At 53.3% G+C, this 13,655-nt stretch overlaps 1 protein-coding gene across 1 annotated transcript; it reads left to right on the forward strand.

Annotated features, from left to right (window-relative positions):
• Nucleotides 1-1,631: 1,631 nt before the first annotated feature.
• On the forward strand, nt 1,632-4,610 carry LOC145803445 (uncharacterized). Its single transcript, XM_082896714.1, has 2 exons — nt 1,632-2,520; nt 2,677-4,610. The coding sequence occupies exons 1-2, from the start codon at nt 1,632-1,634 to the stop codon at nt 4,608-4,610; spliced, it is 2,823 nt and encodes a 940-aa protein (XP_082752840.1).
• Nucleotides 4,611-13,655: the final 9,045 nt, after the last annotated feature.

Consider the following 13,655-nt stretch of genomic DNA (forward strand, 5'->3'; position numbering starts at 1 on the left):
ATGGCCTTGGCATAGCATGCTGCTGGCCTTGGCCTTGGCCTTGGCATGGCATGCTCCTGGCTTTGGCCAGGCTGCCGTGGCCTGGGCATGTCATGGCAAGCTGCCGGCCTTGGCTTGGCATGCGATGTTGCTAGCCTTGGCTTGGCAAGGCATGCTGCTGACTTTGGCTGGGCTGCCTTGGCCTTGGCATGGCATGCTGCTGGCCTTAGCCTTGGCATGGCATGCTCCTGGCTTTGGCCAGGCTGTAGTGGCCTATGCATGTCATGGCAAGCTGCTGGCCTTAGCTTGGCATGGCATGCTGCTGGCTTTGGTTGGGCTGCCTTGGCCTTGGCATGGCATGGCATGCTGTTGGCCTTGGCCTGGCATGGCATGCTGCGGGCTTTGTCTAGGCTGCCTTGGCCTTGGCATGCCATGATGCTGGCCTTGGCCTTGGCATGGCGTGCTGCTGGCTTTGGCTAGGCTGCCTTGGCCTTGGCATGGCATGGCAAGCTGCTGGCCTTGTCTTGGCATGGCATGCTGGTGGCTTTGGCTGTGCTGCCAAGGCCATGGCATGGCATGCTGCTGGCTTTGGCTAGGCTGCCTTGGCCTTGGCATGGCAGGTTGCTGGCCTTGGCCTTGGCATGGCATGTTGTTGGGTTTGGCTAGGCTGGCTTGGCCTATGCATGGCATGGCACGCTGTTGGCCTTCGCTTGTGATGGCATGCTGCAAGCTTTGGCTGGGCTGCCTTGGCCTTGACATGGCATGCTGCTGGCCCTGGCCTTGGCCTTGGCATGGCATGCTGCTGGCCTTGGCCTTGGCCTTGGCATGGCATGCGGCTGGCGTTGTCTAGGCTGCCTTGGCCTAGTGTCAAGGTGCGCCCACACACATTTGTGCCTTTTGGAGAGCTAAAGACATGCCTAAGTAGTTGTTGGTGCAAGTGCAAGCAAGGGCCCAAGGCATAGTGCAAGATTGTCCAAGACATGCCCAAGACATGCCATGAAGCGAGCTAGCCACCAAGTAACAACTTTAGGCCAACCTTTAGAGGGTCAAATGTAATCCTTTTGGCATGTAAATTTTTATGTAAATACCTTAGTATTAAAGGTGTTTTGGGACCAAGAGTTGTAATTTTTCTGTTTTTGTATTATATTTAAAAATCCATTGTGACTCCTTAAACGTAGTGGATGTTTCCTCGTGCCAGATAGAAAAGCGCTTAACAAGCTATATATAAGGTGGGGGTACCCAAGTGTTGAACCAGACCACTTGTGCCTTTAATGTACCCCAACCTTGTATATGGTAAGGCAACTTTTGTAGCACTTTTGTGCATTGTTCACCTTTTGTAATGCCTTCTTTTGAGTAATGAAAAGTTCATTTCGCCTTTACATTCTGCATTGCCTTTCAATTGTTGTCACTTTAATTTTAGCTTGTTGATTGCTATATTGTTGCTTGTGTCCAAACTTGTGGCTCATCAACTAGACTAATATTGTGTTTGCTTGTCTTTGCAAACCTTTCAAGCATTCTTGCCGGGCTAGTGAAGAGTGTTAACTAGCGCCACACACACTTGCTTATCTTTAACAAGGTTTCCGCATTGCCAGTGTGTGACAGTTGGTATCAAAGCGCAGCCTATTTGGCTTTCTCTATTATTGGCTTTCTAAATGGAGGGTGCTGGCAACCGTCAACCATCACAAAGGGAGAGAATTGAGCTCTTGGAGCAGCGTATGGACAATATGGAGGCCATGGCAACTTCATTAGCCACCCTTGAGCAATGCGTTTATGATCTTGAGCAAACTCATGGCCCTACTCATGGGCGAGATTTTGAGGATGTTGTCACTGAACTCAGGCTAGAGATTGAAGACCTCAGTGGCCGGGTTGGTGTTCTTACCCGTGCCTTTGGCAATGCACCTGGTGGCGGCATGGAATTCACTAGGGCGCGCGTGCCCGAGCCCCGTGCCTACAGTGGCCCCCGAGATGCCAAGGAGTTAGACAACTTCCTTCTTGATATGGAGCAATATTTCAAAGATATGAGAGCCGATGCTGAGGAGACAAGGATTTCTACGGCCACAATGTATTTTTCCGGTGATGGCAAGTTATGGTGGCGGACTAAACATGATGAGATGCCACGAGGCTTATGCACAATTGAGACTTGGGAGCAACTTAAGCATGACCTTAAGCTCCAATTCTTCCCTGAAAATGTTGAGTATAATGCCCGGCGTGCTTTGCAGGATCTCAAGCACATCGACACTATAAGAGACTATGTGAATGAATTCTCTGGGCTTATGCTGGACACTAGAGATATGTTAGAGAAAGACAAGCACTTCTTCTTTCTTGAGGGATTGAAGCCATGGGCCAGAGTTGAACTTCAAAGGCAAAGAGTGCAAGATTTAGCCCATGCACAAGCAGCAACTGAATGCCTTACGGACTACGGCGAACCTAAGCAACAGGATAGTGGTTCCCCGTGCAAGAGTAGGGGAGGTGGAAAGTCCCAAGGCCGTGGCAAACCTAAGAGTGGGAGAGCCAACACTTCTACATCCAAAACCCATTCGGGTGGAGGACAGTGGCAACCATAGAGCTATGGTGACAAGGCAAAAGCCCCTCAACAATTCTCTACAAGCAAAACAAAAGGCCCTATCTCTTGTTTCTTATGCAATGGGCCACACCAATTATCTGAATGTCCACAAAAGCGTGCCTTGAATGCTCTAGCAACTGTGTCTGACCGTGTCTCTCAACCAAGTGATGATGATAGCGAGGAAGAAGATGTGCGGTCTAAGCGAAGTGGCAAGGGTTCTAAGGTAGCTGGCTCTAGAGTGGGAGCCTTTCATATAATGAATGCCATGGAGAAGAAGGCTTCTACAGGGAGGCCTAAGAAGAATGCCAAGAGTGGCAAAGTGGGCAAGCATTCAGATCCTAAACAACTTGTGGAGTCCAGAGATGAAGGCAAAGTGAAGAAACCCCTGTATAGTGGGGAATCATTAGGCAAGTTGGACAAGAGCAAGTCATCCAACAAAGGTTTGATGCTTGTGGATGTAAAAATCAATGGGAAGCCCCTTCGTGCGTTCATTGACACCGGGGCCACCCATAACTTTGTTGCGGGGACTGAAGTTGAAAGACTTAGGCTATCTTTAGAGAAGGATGGCAGCCACATCAAGGGGGTTAACTCGGCAGCTCAGCCTATCTATGGGGTTGCAAAATCTGTTCATTTGAAGGTCAGCACTTGGGAAGGAAGAGTAGATTTCACCGCAGTGCCCATGGATGACTTCCAAGCCATCCTTGGGTTGGATTTCTTGAGAACCACAAAGACGGCAGTCATGCCTTATTCTAATAGTATGTGTGTCATTGGGGATAAGCCATGTCTCATTCCTACTTTGGCCACCAACAACAGTGACCGGTTTATCTTAGCTATGCAACTCAAGAGGGGTGTTAGGCATGGGGAGGAAACTTGGGTTGTAGCATTGAAGTTGAATGAAGCTCTTGATTCTACTCCTGTCCCAGCCGTAGTCAAGAAGGTCTTAAGGCAATTTGCAAATGTTATGCCTGAACAGTTGCCTAAGGAGTTGCCTCCACGTCGAGGTGTGGATCATTCTATCGAGTTAGTGCCAAGGGCAAAACCACCAGCTCGTGCACCATATAGAATGGCTATTCCCGAGTTGAATGAGTTAAGGAAGCAGCTTACAGAGTTATTTGAAGCAGGCTTTATCAGGCCATCTAAGGCCCCATTCGGTGCACCTGTCTTCTTTCAAAAGAAGCATGATGGTAGTCTTCGCTTATGTGTGGATTATCAGGCACTCAACAAGCTGACCATCAAGAACAAGTATCCCCTTCCTCTTATTGCGGATTCATTTCATCAACTGAGCAAAGCAAGGTATTTCACTAAACTAGATCTTCGATCGGGGTACTATCAAGTAAGGATTGACGAGGGAGACGAGCCTGAAACTACTTGTGTTACCCGTTATGGCTCATATGAGTTTCTTGTCATGCCATTCGGCTTGACTAATGCCCCAGCAACATTCTGCACCATGATGAATGAAGTCTTTCAAGAATATTTGGATGAATTCATTGTGGTATATTTGGATGACATTGTAATCTATAACTCCACTTTAGAAGAGCACGTGGAGCATCTTCATAAGGCCCTTACCAAGCTGAGAGAGCACAAGCTTTATGTCAAGCTGGAGAAGTATTCTTTTGCCCAAGAGAGGATTAAGTTCCTAGGGCACATTTTTGAGCATGGATGCATCAAAATGGACCAAGAGAAGGTCAAGGCTATTCAAGAGTGGCAGCCACCTGCAAATGTCTCCGAGTTGCGATCATTCCTTGGATTGGCTAATTATTATCGCAAGTTTATTGAAGGGTACTCAAGACTAGCTTCCCCATTGACAGAGTTGCTAAAGAAGGGCAAGCCATATGTTTGGCCAGAGGAGTGCCAACAAACCTTTCAAGCCTTGAAAGAAGCCATGTCAAGAGATCCTGTTCTTGCTCTACCGGACTTAGGTAAAGCTTTTGAGATACAAACGGATGCATCTGATTTTGCTTTGGGTGGTGTTCTTTTGCAGGATGGTCACCCAATTGCTTATGAGAGTAGGAAGCTCAATGATGCTGAGGGAGATATCCAACTCATGAGAAAGAGCTGCTTGCAGTAGTGCATTGTCTGAGGACTTGGAGGCACTATATCTTGGGCTCACGGTTTGTTGTGAAGACTGACAACACAGCAGTTAGCCATTTCGTAACACATCCCAAACTAAGCGCACAATAAGCACGGTGGCAAGAGAAGTTGGTAGAGTTTGATTTTGCGTTAGAATACAAGGCCGGTGCCACCAACCATGTTGCTGATGCACTAAGCAATAAGGCAGAGCTTGCCGTGTGCCATCATGTATGTTCTTTAACTTCCATTTCAACTGGCCTCAAGGAGAAAATCAAGGCTCATCTAGACAAGGATGCTATGGCAGAGAATCTTATGAACCTTGTCAAAATGGGCAAGACTCGTCAATTTTAGGTGCAAGGTGGACTTCTTATGACAACAGGCAACCGTATATTTGTACCCTGGGCTGGTGACTTGAGGAAGACACTTCTTAGGGAGTTCCATGATACACTTTGGGCAGGACATCCGGGGTGGGAGCAAACTTTGGCCTTGCTGAAACAGGGATATTATTGGCCCCAAATGCGTGATGATGTGGAAGAATATGTCCACACTTGTCTCACTTGCCAACAAGACAAGGTTGAGCATAAGAAGAAAGCGGGCTTGCTTGAACCTTTGCCCATGCCTAAACGTCCGTGGGAAAGTGTATCACTTCATCACTGGATTGCCTAAAGTGGGGGATATCGGGACTATCTTAACTATTGTGGACCGATTCTCCAAATATGCGACCTTTATTACTGCCCCAAAGTATGTTTCAGCGGAGGAGACTGCCCAACTTTTCTTCAAGCACATTGTCAAATATTGGGGTGTGCCTAAAAGTATTGTTAGTGACCGAGACACGCCTTTTGTTGGCAACTTCTACACGGAGTTATTCAAGCTTCTTGGGTCACAACTTAATACTTCATCAAGCTACCATCCGGAGACGGATGGGAAAACTGAACGCTTCAACTGTATGCTCGAGGAGTATTTGTGCCACTTTGTCAATGCCAATCAACGAAATTGGGTGCAACTTCTTGATGTAGCACATTTATGTTTCAACTCTCAAAAGAGTAGCTCTACGGGCAAGAGTGCTTTTGAGACAGTGAATGGACAATAGCCACTGTAGCCCCACATAGTGGATGGACCTTACGAAGGAAAGTCTTCAAGGGCTTACCAATTTGCTAAGGAGTGGAAGAGAAACCACGACATTACTCGTGCCTATCTTGAAAAAGCAGCAAGCAAAATGAAGAAATGGGCTGATGAAAAGAGGAGGCCACTTGAGTTCAAAGCTGGGGATCAAGTTCTTGTCAAACTCAACCCTGAGCAACGCAAGTTCATGAGGGGAAGAGACAGAAGGCTAGTGCGCAAGTATGAGGGACCGGTAACCATTCTGAATAGAATTGGTAGGTGTGCTTACAAGATAGATGCTCCATCTTGGTTGAAAGTGCATCCGGTTTTCCATGTGAGTTATTTCAAGCCTTACTATCCAGACAAGGAAGATCCAACCCGAAATGAGCAAAAATGCCAAACCATCATAGCCAAAGCAGGGAAAAGGTCAATTGAATCTATCTTGGCCAATCGGGTGAAAATGGTTTCCAAGAAGCAACAAAGGCAATACTTGGTGAAATGGAAACGCCTTGGAGATGAAGAAATCAGCTGGGAACGGGAGGCGGACTTGTCGGCTTTCCAAGATGAGATTGATGCTTATTGGGCCAAGTCGTCGAGGGCGTCGACCGTTCAAGTGGTGGAGACTATCAAGGTGCGCCCATCCAAGGGTCAACACCTTGATGCCACACACATTTGTGCCCTTTGGAGAGCTAAAGACATGCCTAAGAAGTTGTTGGTGCAAGTGCAAGCAAGGGCCCAAGGCATAGTGCAAGATTGTCCAAGACATGCCCAAGACATGCCATGAAGCGAGCTAGCCACCAAGTAGCAACTTTAGGCCAACCTTTAGAGGGTCAAATGTAATCCTTTTTCCTTGTAAATTTTTATTTAAATACCTTAGTATTAAAGGTGTTTTGGGACCAAGAGTTGTAATTTTTCTATTTTTGTACTATTTTTAAAAATCCATTGCGACTCCTCAAACATAGTGGATGTTTCCTCGTGCCAGATAGAAAAGCGCTTAACAAGCTATATATAAGGAGGGGGTACCCAAGTGTTGAACCAGACCACTTGTGCTTTTAATGTACCCCAACCTTGTATATGGTAAGGCAACTTCTGTAGCACTTTTGTGCATTGTTCAACTTTTGTAATGCCTTCTTTTGAGTAATGAAAAGTTCATTTCGCCTTAACATTGTGCATAGCCTTTCAATAGTTGTCACTTTAATTTTAGCTTCTGGATTGCTATATTGAGGCCTGTCTACAAACTTGTGGCTCATCAACAGGACTAATATTGTGTTTGCTTGTCTTTGCAAACCTTTCGAGCATTCTTGGCGGACTAGTGAAGAGTGTTAACTAGCGCTACACACACTTGCTTATCTTCAACAAGGCTTCCGCATTGCTAGTTTGTGACACCTAGGCATGGCATAGCAAGCTGTTGGACTTGGCTTGGCATGGCATGCTGCTGGCTTTGGCTAGGCTGCCTTGGCCTTGGCATGGCATGCTGCTGGCCTTGGCCTTGGCCTTGGCATGGCATGCGGCTGGCTTTGGCCAGGCTGCCGAGGCCTAGGCAAGGCATGACAAGCTGCTGGCCTTAGCTTGGCATGGCATGCAGCTAGCTTTGGTCAGGCTGCCTTGGCATTGGCAACGCATGCTGCTGGCCTTGGCCTTGGCATGGCATGCTTCTGGCTTTGGCTAGGCTGCTTGCCCTAGGCATGGAATGCCAAGCTGATGGCCTTGGCTTTACAGGGTGTGCTGCTGGCCTTGGCTGGGCTGCCTTTACCTTGGCATGGCATGCTACGGGCCTTAGGCTTGGCATCGCATGCTGCAGGCTTTGGCTGGGCTGCCCTGGCCATGGTATGGCATGGCATGCTGCTAGCTTTCGCTAGGCTGCTTTGGCCTTGGCATGGTATGCTGCTGGCTTTGGCTAGGCTGCCTTGGCCCAGGCATGGCATGGAAAGCTACTCGCCTTGGCTTGGCACGACATGCTACAGGCTTTGGCTAGGCTACCTTGGCCTTGGCATGGCAAGCTGCTGGCCTTGGCCTTGGCATGCCATGCGGCTGGCTTTGGCTAGGCTGCCATGGCCTAGGCATGGCATGGCAAGCTGCTGGCCTTCGCTTGGCACGACATGTTGTTAGTTTTGGCTGGGCTGCCTTGGCCTTAGCATGGCATGCTGCTGGCTATGGCTGGGCCGCCTTGGCCTAGGCATGGCATGTCAAGGTGCTGGCCTTTCCTTGGCATGGCATGCTACTGGCTTTGGCTGGGCTGCCTTGGCCTTAGCATGCCATGCTACTGGCTTTGACCTTGGCATGGCATGCTACTGGCCTTGGCCTTGGCATGGCATGCTGCTGGCTCTGGTTAGGCTGCCTTGGCCTAAGCATGGCATGGCAAGCTGTAGGCCTTGGCTTGGCATGGCATGCTGCTGGCTTTGGCTGGGCTACCTTGGCCTTAGCATGTCATGCCGCTGGCCTTGGCCTTGGCATGGCATGCTTCTAGATTTGGCTAGCCTGCCTTGGCCTAGGCATGTCATAGCAAGCTTCTGTCCTTGGCTTGGCATGGCATGCTGCTGGCTTTGGCTGGGCTATCTTAGCCTTGGCATGGCGTGGCATGGTGCCGGCCTTGGCCATGGCATGTCAAGCTACTGGCTTTGGCTAGGCTGCCTTGGCCTTGGCATGGCATGCTGCTGGCTTTGGCCTTGGCATGGCATGCTGCTGGCTCTGGCTAGGCTGCTTTGGAATAGGCATGGCGTGGCAGGCTAATGGCCATGGCTTAGCATGGCTTGCGGCTCGAATTAGCTAGGCTGCCTTGGCCTTGGCATGGCGTGGTGCTGGCCTTGGCCTTGGCATGGCATACTACCGGCTTTGGCTGGGCTGCCTTGGCCTTGGCATGGCATGCTACTGGCCTAGGCCTTGGTGTGGCATGCTGCTGGCTTTGGCTTGGCTGCCTTGGCCTAGGCATGGCATGGCAAGCTGATGGCCTTGGCTGGGTATGGCATGCCACTCGCTTTGGCTAGGCTGCCTTGACCTTGGCATGGCATGCTGCTGGCCTTGGCCTTAGCATGGATTACTGCTGGCTTTGGCTCGGCTGCCTTGGCCTAGGCATCGCATGGCAATCTACCGGCCTTGGCTTGGTATGCCATGCTGCTGGCTTTGGTTAGGCTGCCTTGACCTTGGCATGGCACGTTGCTGGCCTGGGCCTTGGCATGGCATGTTGCTGGCTTTGGCTAGGCTGCCTTGGCCTTAGCATGGCATGCTGCTGGCCTTGGCCTTGGGATAGCATACGGTTGGCGTTGTCTAGGCTGCCTTGGCCTCGGCATGGCATGGCAAGCTGCTGGCTTTGGCTAGGCTGCCTTGGCCTTTGCAAGGCATGCTATTGGCCTTGGCCTAGGCAAGGCATGCGGCTGGATTTGGTTACGCTTCCTTTGCCTAGGCATGGCATGGCAAGCTGCTGGCCTTGGCTTGGCATGGCATGTTGCTGGCTTTGGATGGGCTTCCTTGGCCTTGGCATGGCATGCTGCTGGCTTTGGCTAGGCTGCCTTGGCCTAGGCATGGCATGGCAAGCTGCTGGCCTTGGCTTGGCATGGCATGGTGTTGGCTTTGGCTGGGCTGCCTTTGCCTTGGCATGGCATGATACTGGCCTTGGGCTTGGCATGGCGTGCTGCTGGCTTTGGCTGGGTAGCCTTGGGCTTGGCATGGCATGCTGTTGGCTTTGGCTGGGATGCCTTGCCCTTGACATGGCATGCCGCTGGCTTTGGCTAGGCTGCCTTGGCTTAAGCATAGCATGGCAAGCTGTTGGCCTTGGCTTAGGATGGGATGCTGCTGGCTTTGGCTAGGCATGGCAAGCTGCTGGCCATAGCCTTGGCATGGCGTGCGGCTGCCTTTGGCTTGGCTGCCTTGGCCTTGGCATGTCATGGCAAGCTTCTGTCTGGCTTGGCATGGCATGATGCTGGCATTGGCTGGGCTGCCATGGCCTTGGCATGGCATAGCATGCTACTGGCCTTGGCTTGGCCTGGGATGCTTCTAGCTTTGGCTAGGCTGCCTTGGCCGAGGCATGGCAAGGAAAGCTACTGGCCTTGGCTTGGCATGGCATGCTGCAGGCTTTGGCTGGGCTACCTTGGCCTTGGCATAGCAAGCTGCTAGCCTGGGCCTTGGCATGGCAAGCTGCTGGCTTTGGCTAGGCCGCCTTAGCCTTGGCATGGTATGCTGCTAGCCTTGGGCTTGGCATGGCATGCTGCCGGCTTTGGCTGGGCGGCCTTGGCCTTGGCAAGGCATGCTGCTGGCCTAGACCTTGGCATGGCATGCTGCTGGCTTTGGCTAGGCTGCCTTGGCCTTGGCATGGCATGGCAAGCTGCTAGCCTTGGCTTGGCATGGCATGTTGCTGGCTTTGGCTAGGCTGCCTTGGCCTTGGCAGGGCATGCTGCTGGCCTTGGCCTTGGCATGGAATGCTGCTGGGTTTGGCTAGGCTGCCTTGGCCTAGGCATGGCATGGCAAGCTGCTGGCCTTGGCTTGGCATGGCATGCTGCTTGCTTTGGCTAGGCTGCCTTGACCTCGGCATGGCACGCTGTTGTCCTTGGCCTTGGCATGGCATGTTGCTGGCTTTCGCTAGGCTGCCTTGGCCTTATCATGGCATGCTGCTGGCCTTGGCCTTGGCATGGCTTGCGGCTGGCTTTGTCTAGGCTGCGTTGGCCTAGGCATGGCACAGCAAGGTGCTGGCCTTCGCTTGGCATGGCATGCTGCTTGCTTCGGCTAGGCTGTCTTGGCCTTGGCATGGCATGCTGCTGGCCTTGGCCTTGGCATGGCATGCGGCGGGCTTTGCTATGCTGCCTTGCCCTAGGCCTGGCATGGCAAGCTGCTGGCCTTGGCTTGGCGTGGCATACTGCTGGCTTTGGCTGGGCTGCCTTGGCCTTGGCATGGCATGCTACTGGTCTTGGCCTTGGCATGGTATGCTGCTGGCATTGACTAGGCTGCCTTGGCCTAGTCATGGAAGGTAAGCTGCTGGCCTTGGCTTGGCAGGGCATGCTGCTGGCTTTGGCTGGGCTGTCTTTGCCTTGGCATGGCATGCTACTGGCCATGGGCTTGGCATGGCATGCTGCTGGCTTTGGCTGGGCTACCTTGGCCTTGGCATGGCATGGCATGCTGCTGGCCTTGGTTTGGCATGGCATGCTGCTGGCTTTGGCTAGGCTGCCTTGGCCTTGGCATGCCATGTTGCTGGCCTTGGCCTTGGCCTTGGCAAGGCATGCTGCTGGCTTTGGCAAGACTTCCTTGGCCGAGGTATGGCATGGTAAGCTGCTGGCCTTGGCCTGGCATGGCATTCTGCTGGCTTTGGCTGGGCTTCCTTTGCCTTGGCATCGCATGCTACTGGCCTTGGGCTTGGCATGGCATGCTGCTGGCTTTGGCTGGGCTACCTTGGCCTTGGCTTGGCATGGCATGCTGCTGGCGTTGGTTTGGCATGGCAAGCTGCTGGCCTTGGTTTGGCATGGCAAGCTGCTGGTTTTGGCGAAGCTGCCTTGGCCATGGCATGGCATGCTGCTGGGCTTGACTAGGCTGCCTTGGCCTAGGCATGGCATAGCAAGCTGCTGGCTTTGGCTGGGCTGCCTTGGCCTTGGCATGGCAAGCTGCTGGCTTTCGCTAGGCTGCCTTGGCCTAGGCATGGCATTGAAAGCTGCTGGCCTTGGCTTGGCATGGCATGCTGCAGGCTTTGGCTGGGCAAACTTGGCCTTGGCATGGCAAGCTGCTGGCCTTGGCCTTGGCATGGCAAGCTGCTGGCCTTGGCCTTGGCATGGCATGCTGCAGGCTTTGGCTAGGCTGCCTTGGTTTTGGCATGGCATGGCAAGCTGCTAACCTTGGCTTGGCGTGGCATGCTGCTGGCTTTGGCTAAGCTGCCTTGGCCTTGGCATGGCATGCTGCTGGCCTTGGCCTGGGCATGGTATGCTGCTGGCTTTGGCTAGGTTGCCTTGGCCTAGGCTATGCTGCCTTGGCCTAGGCATGGCATGGCAAGCTGATGGCCTTGGCTTGGTATGGCATGCAGCTGGTTTAGCTGGGCTGCCTTGACCTTGGCATGGCACGTTGCTGGCGCTGGCCTTGGCATGGCATGCTGCTAGCTTTGGCTAGGCTGCCTTGGCCTTCGCATGGAATGTTGCTGGCCTTGGCTTTGGCATCGCATGCTGCTAGCTTTGGCTAGGCTGCCTTGGCCTAGGCATGGCATGGCAAGGCAAGCTGCAGGCCTTGGTTTGGCAGCCTTGGCCTTGGCATGGCATCCAGCTGCGCTCGGCCTTGCCATGGCATGCGGCTAGCTTTGTCTAGGCTGCCTTGGAGAAGGCATGGCATGGTAAGTTATTGGCCTTGGCTTGGCATGTCATGCTGCTGGCTTTGGTTCGGCTGCCTTGGCCTTGGCATGGCATGCAGCTGGCTTGGGCTAGGCTGCCTTGGCCTAGGCGTGGAATGGCGAGCTGCTGGCCTTGGCTTGGCGTGGCATGCTGCTGGCTTTGGCTGGGATGCCTTGGCCATGGCATGGCATGCTGCTGGCTTTGACTTGGCATCCGTGGCCAAGGCATGGTATGGCAAGCTACTGGCCTTGGCTTGGCATGGCTATCTGCTGGCTTTGGCTGGGCTGCCATGGCCTTAGTATGGAAAGCTGCGGGCCTTGGCCTTGGCATGGCACGCCGCTAGCTTTTGCTAGGCCGCCATGGCCTAGGCATGGCATGGCAAGCTGCTGGCCTTCACTTGGCATGGCATGCTACTGGCTTTGGCTGGGCTACCCTGGCCTTGGCATGGCATGCTGCTGGCCTTGGCTAGGCTGCCTTGTCCAAGGCATGGCACGGCATGGTGCTGGCTTTCGTTGGGCTGCCTTGGCCTTGGCATGGCATGCTGCTAGCTTTGGCTTGGTTGCCCTCGCCTAGGCATGTCATGGCATGCTTTTTTCTTGGCTTGGCAAGGCATGTTGCTGGATTTGGCTAGGCTGCGTTGGCCTTAGCATGGCATTGCATGCAGCAGGCCTTGGCCTTGGCATGGCATGCTGCTGGCTTTGGCTAGGCTGCCTTGGCCATGGCATGGCATGCTGCTGGCCTTGGCCTTGGCATGGCATGTTGTTGGCATTGGCTAGGCTGCCATGGCCTAGGCATGGCATGGCAAGCTGCTGGCCTTGGCTTGGCATGGCATGCTGCTGGCTTTGGCTAGGCTGCCTTGGCCTTGGCATGGCAAGCTGCTGGCCTTGGCCTTGGCATGGCAAGCTGCTGGCTTTGTCAATGCTGCCTTGCCCTAGGCATGGCATGGCAAGCTGCTGGCCTTCGCTTGGCATGGCATGGTGCTAGCTTTGGCCTTGGCAGGGCATGCTGCTGGCCGTGGCCTTGGCATGGCATGCTGCTGGCTTTGGCTTGGCTGCCCTGGCCTAGGCATGACATGGCAAGCTGCTGGCCTTCGCTTGGCATGGCATGCGGCTGGCTTTGGCCTTGGCATGGCATGCTGCTGGCTTTGGCTTGGCTGCCTTGGCCTAGGCATGTCATGGCAAGCTTCTGGCCTTGGCTTCGCATGGCATGCTGCTAGCTTTGGCTGGGCTGCCTTGGCCTTGGCATGGCGTGCTGCTGGCTTTGGCTAGGCTGCCATGGCCTTGCCATGGAATGCCAAGTGGTTGGCTCTGGCTAGGCTGCATTGGCCTAGGCATGGCGTGGCAAGCTGCTGGCCTTGGCTTGGCATGCCATGCAGCTTACTTTGGCTGGGCTGCCTTGGCCTTGGCATGGCATGCTACTGCCTTGGCCTTGGCATGGCATGCTGCTAGCTATGGCTAGGCTGCCTTGGCATAGGCATGGAATGTCAAGCTGCTGGCCTTTGCTTGGCATGGCATGCTGCTGGCTTTGGCTAGGATGGCTTGGCCGTGGCATGGCTTGCTGCTGGCCTTCGCCTTGCCATGGCATGCTGCTGGCTTTGACTAGGCTTCCTTGGCCTTGGCATCGCATGGCAAGCTGCTGGCCTTGGC

This window comes from Camellia sinensis, chromosome 12 (assembly GCF_055761805.1).
Source record: "Camellia sinensis isolate YWXY chromosome 12, ASM5576180v1, whole genome shotgun sequence".
NCBI lineage: Eukaryota > Viridiplantae > Streptophyta > Magnoliopsida > Ericales > Theaceae > Camellia > Camellia sinensis.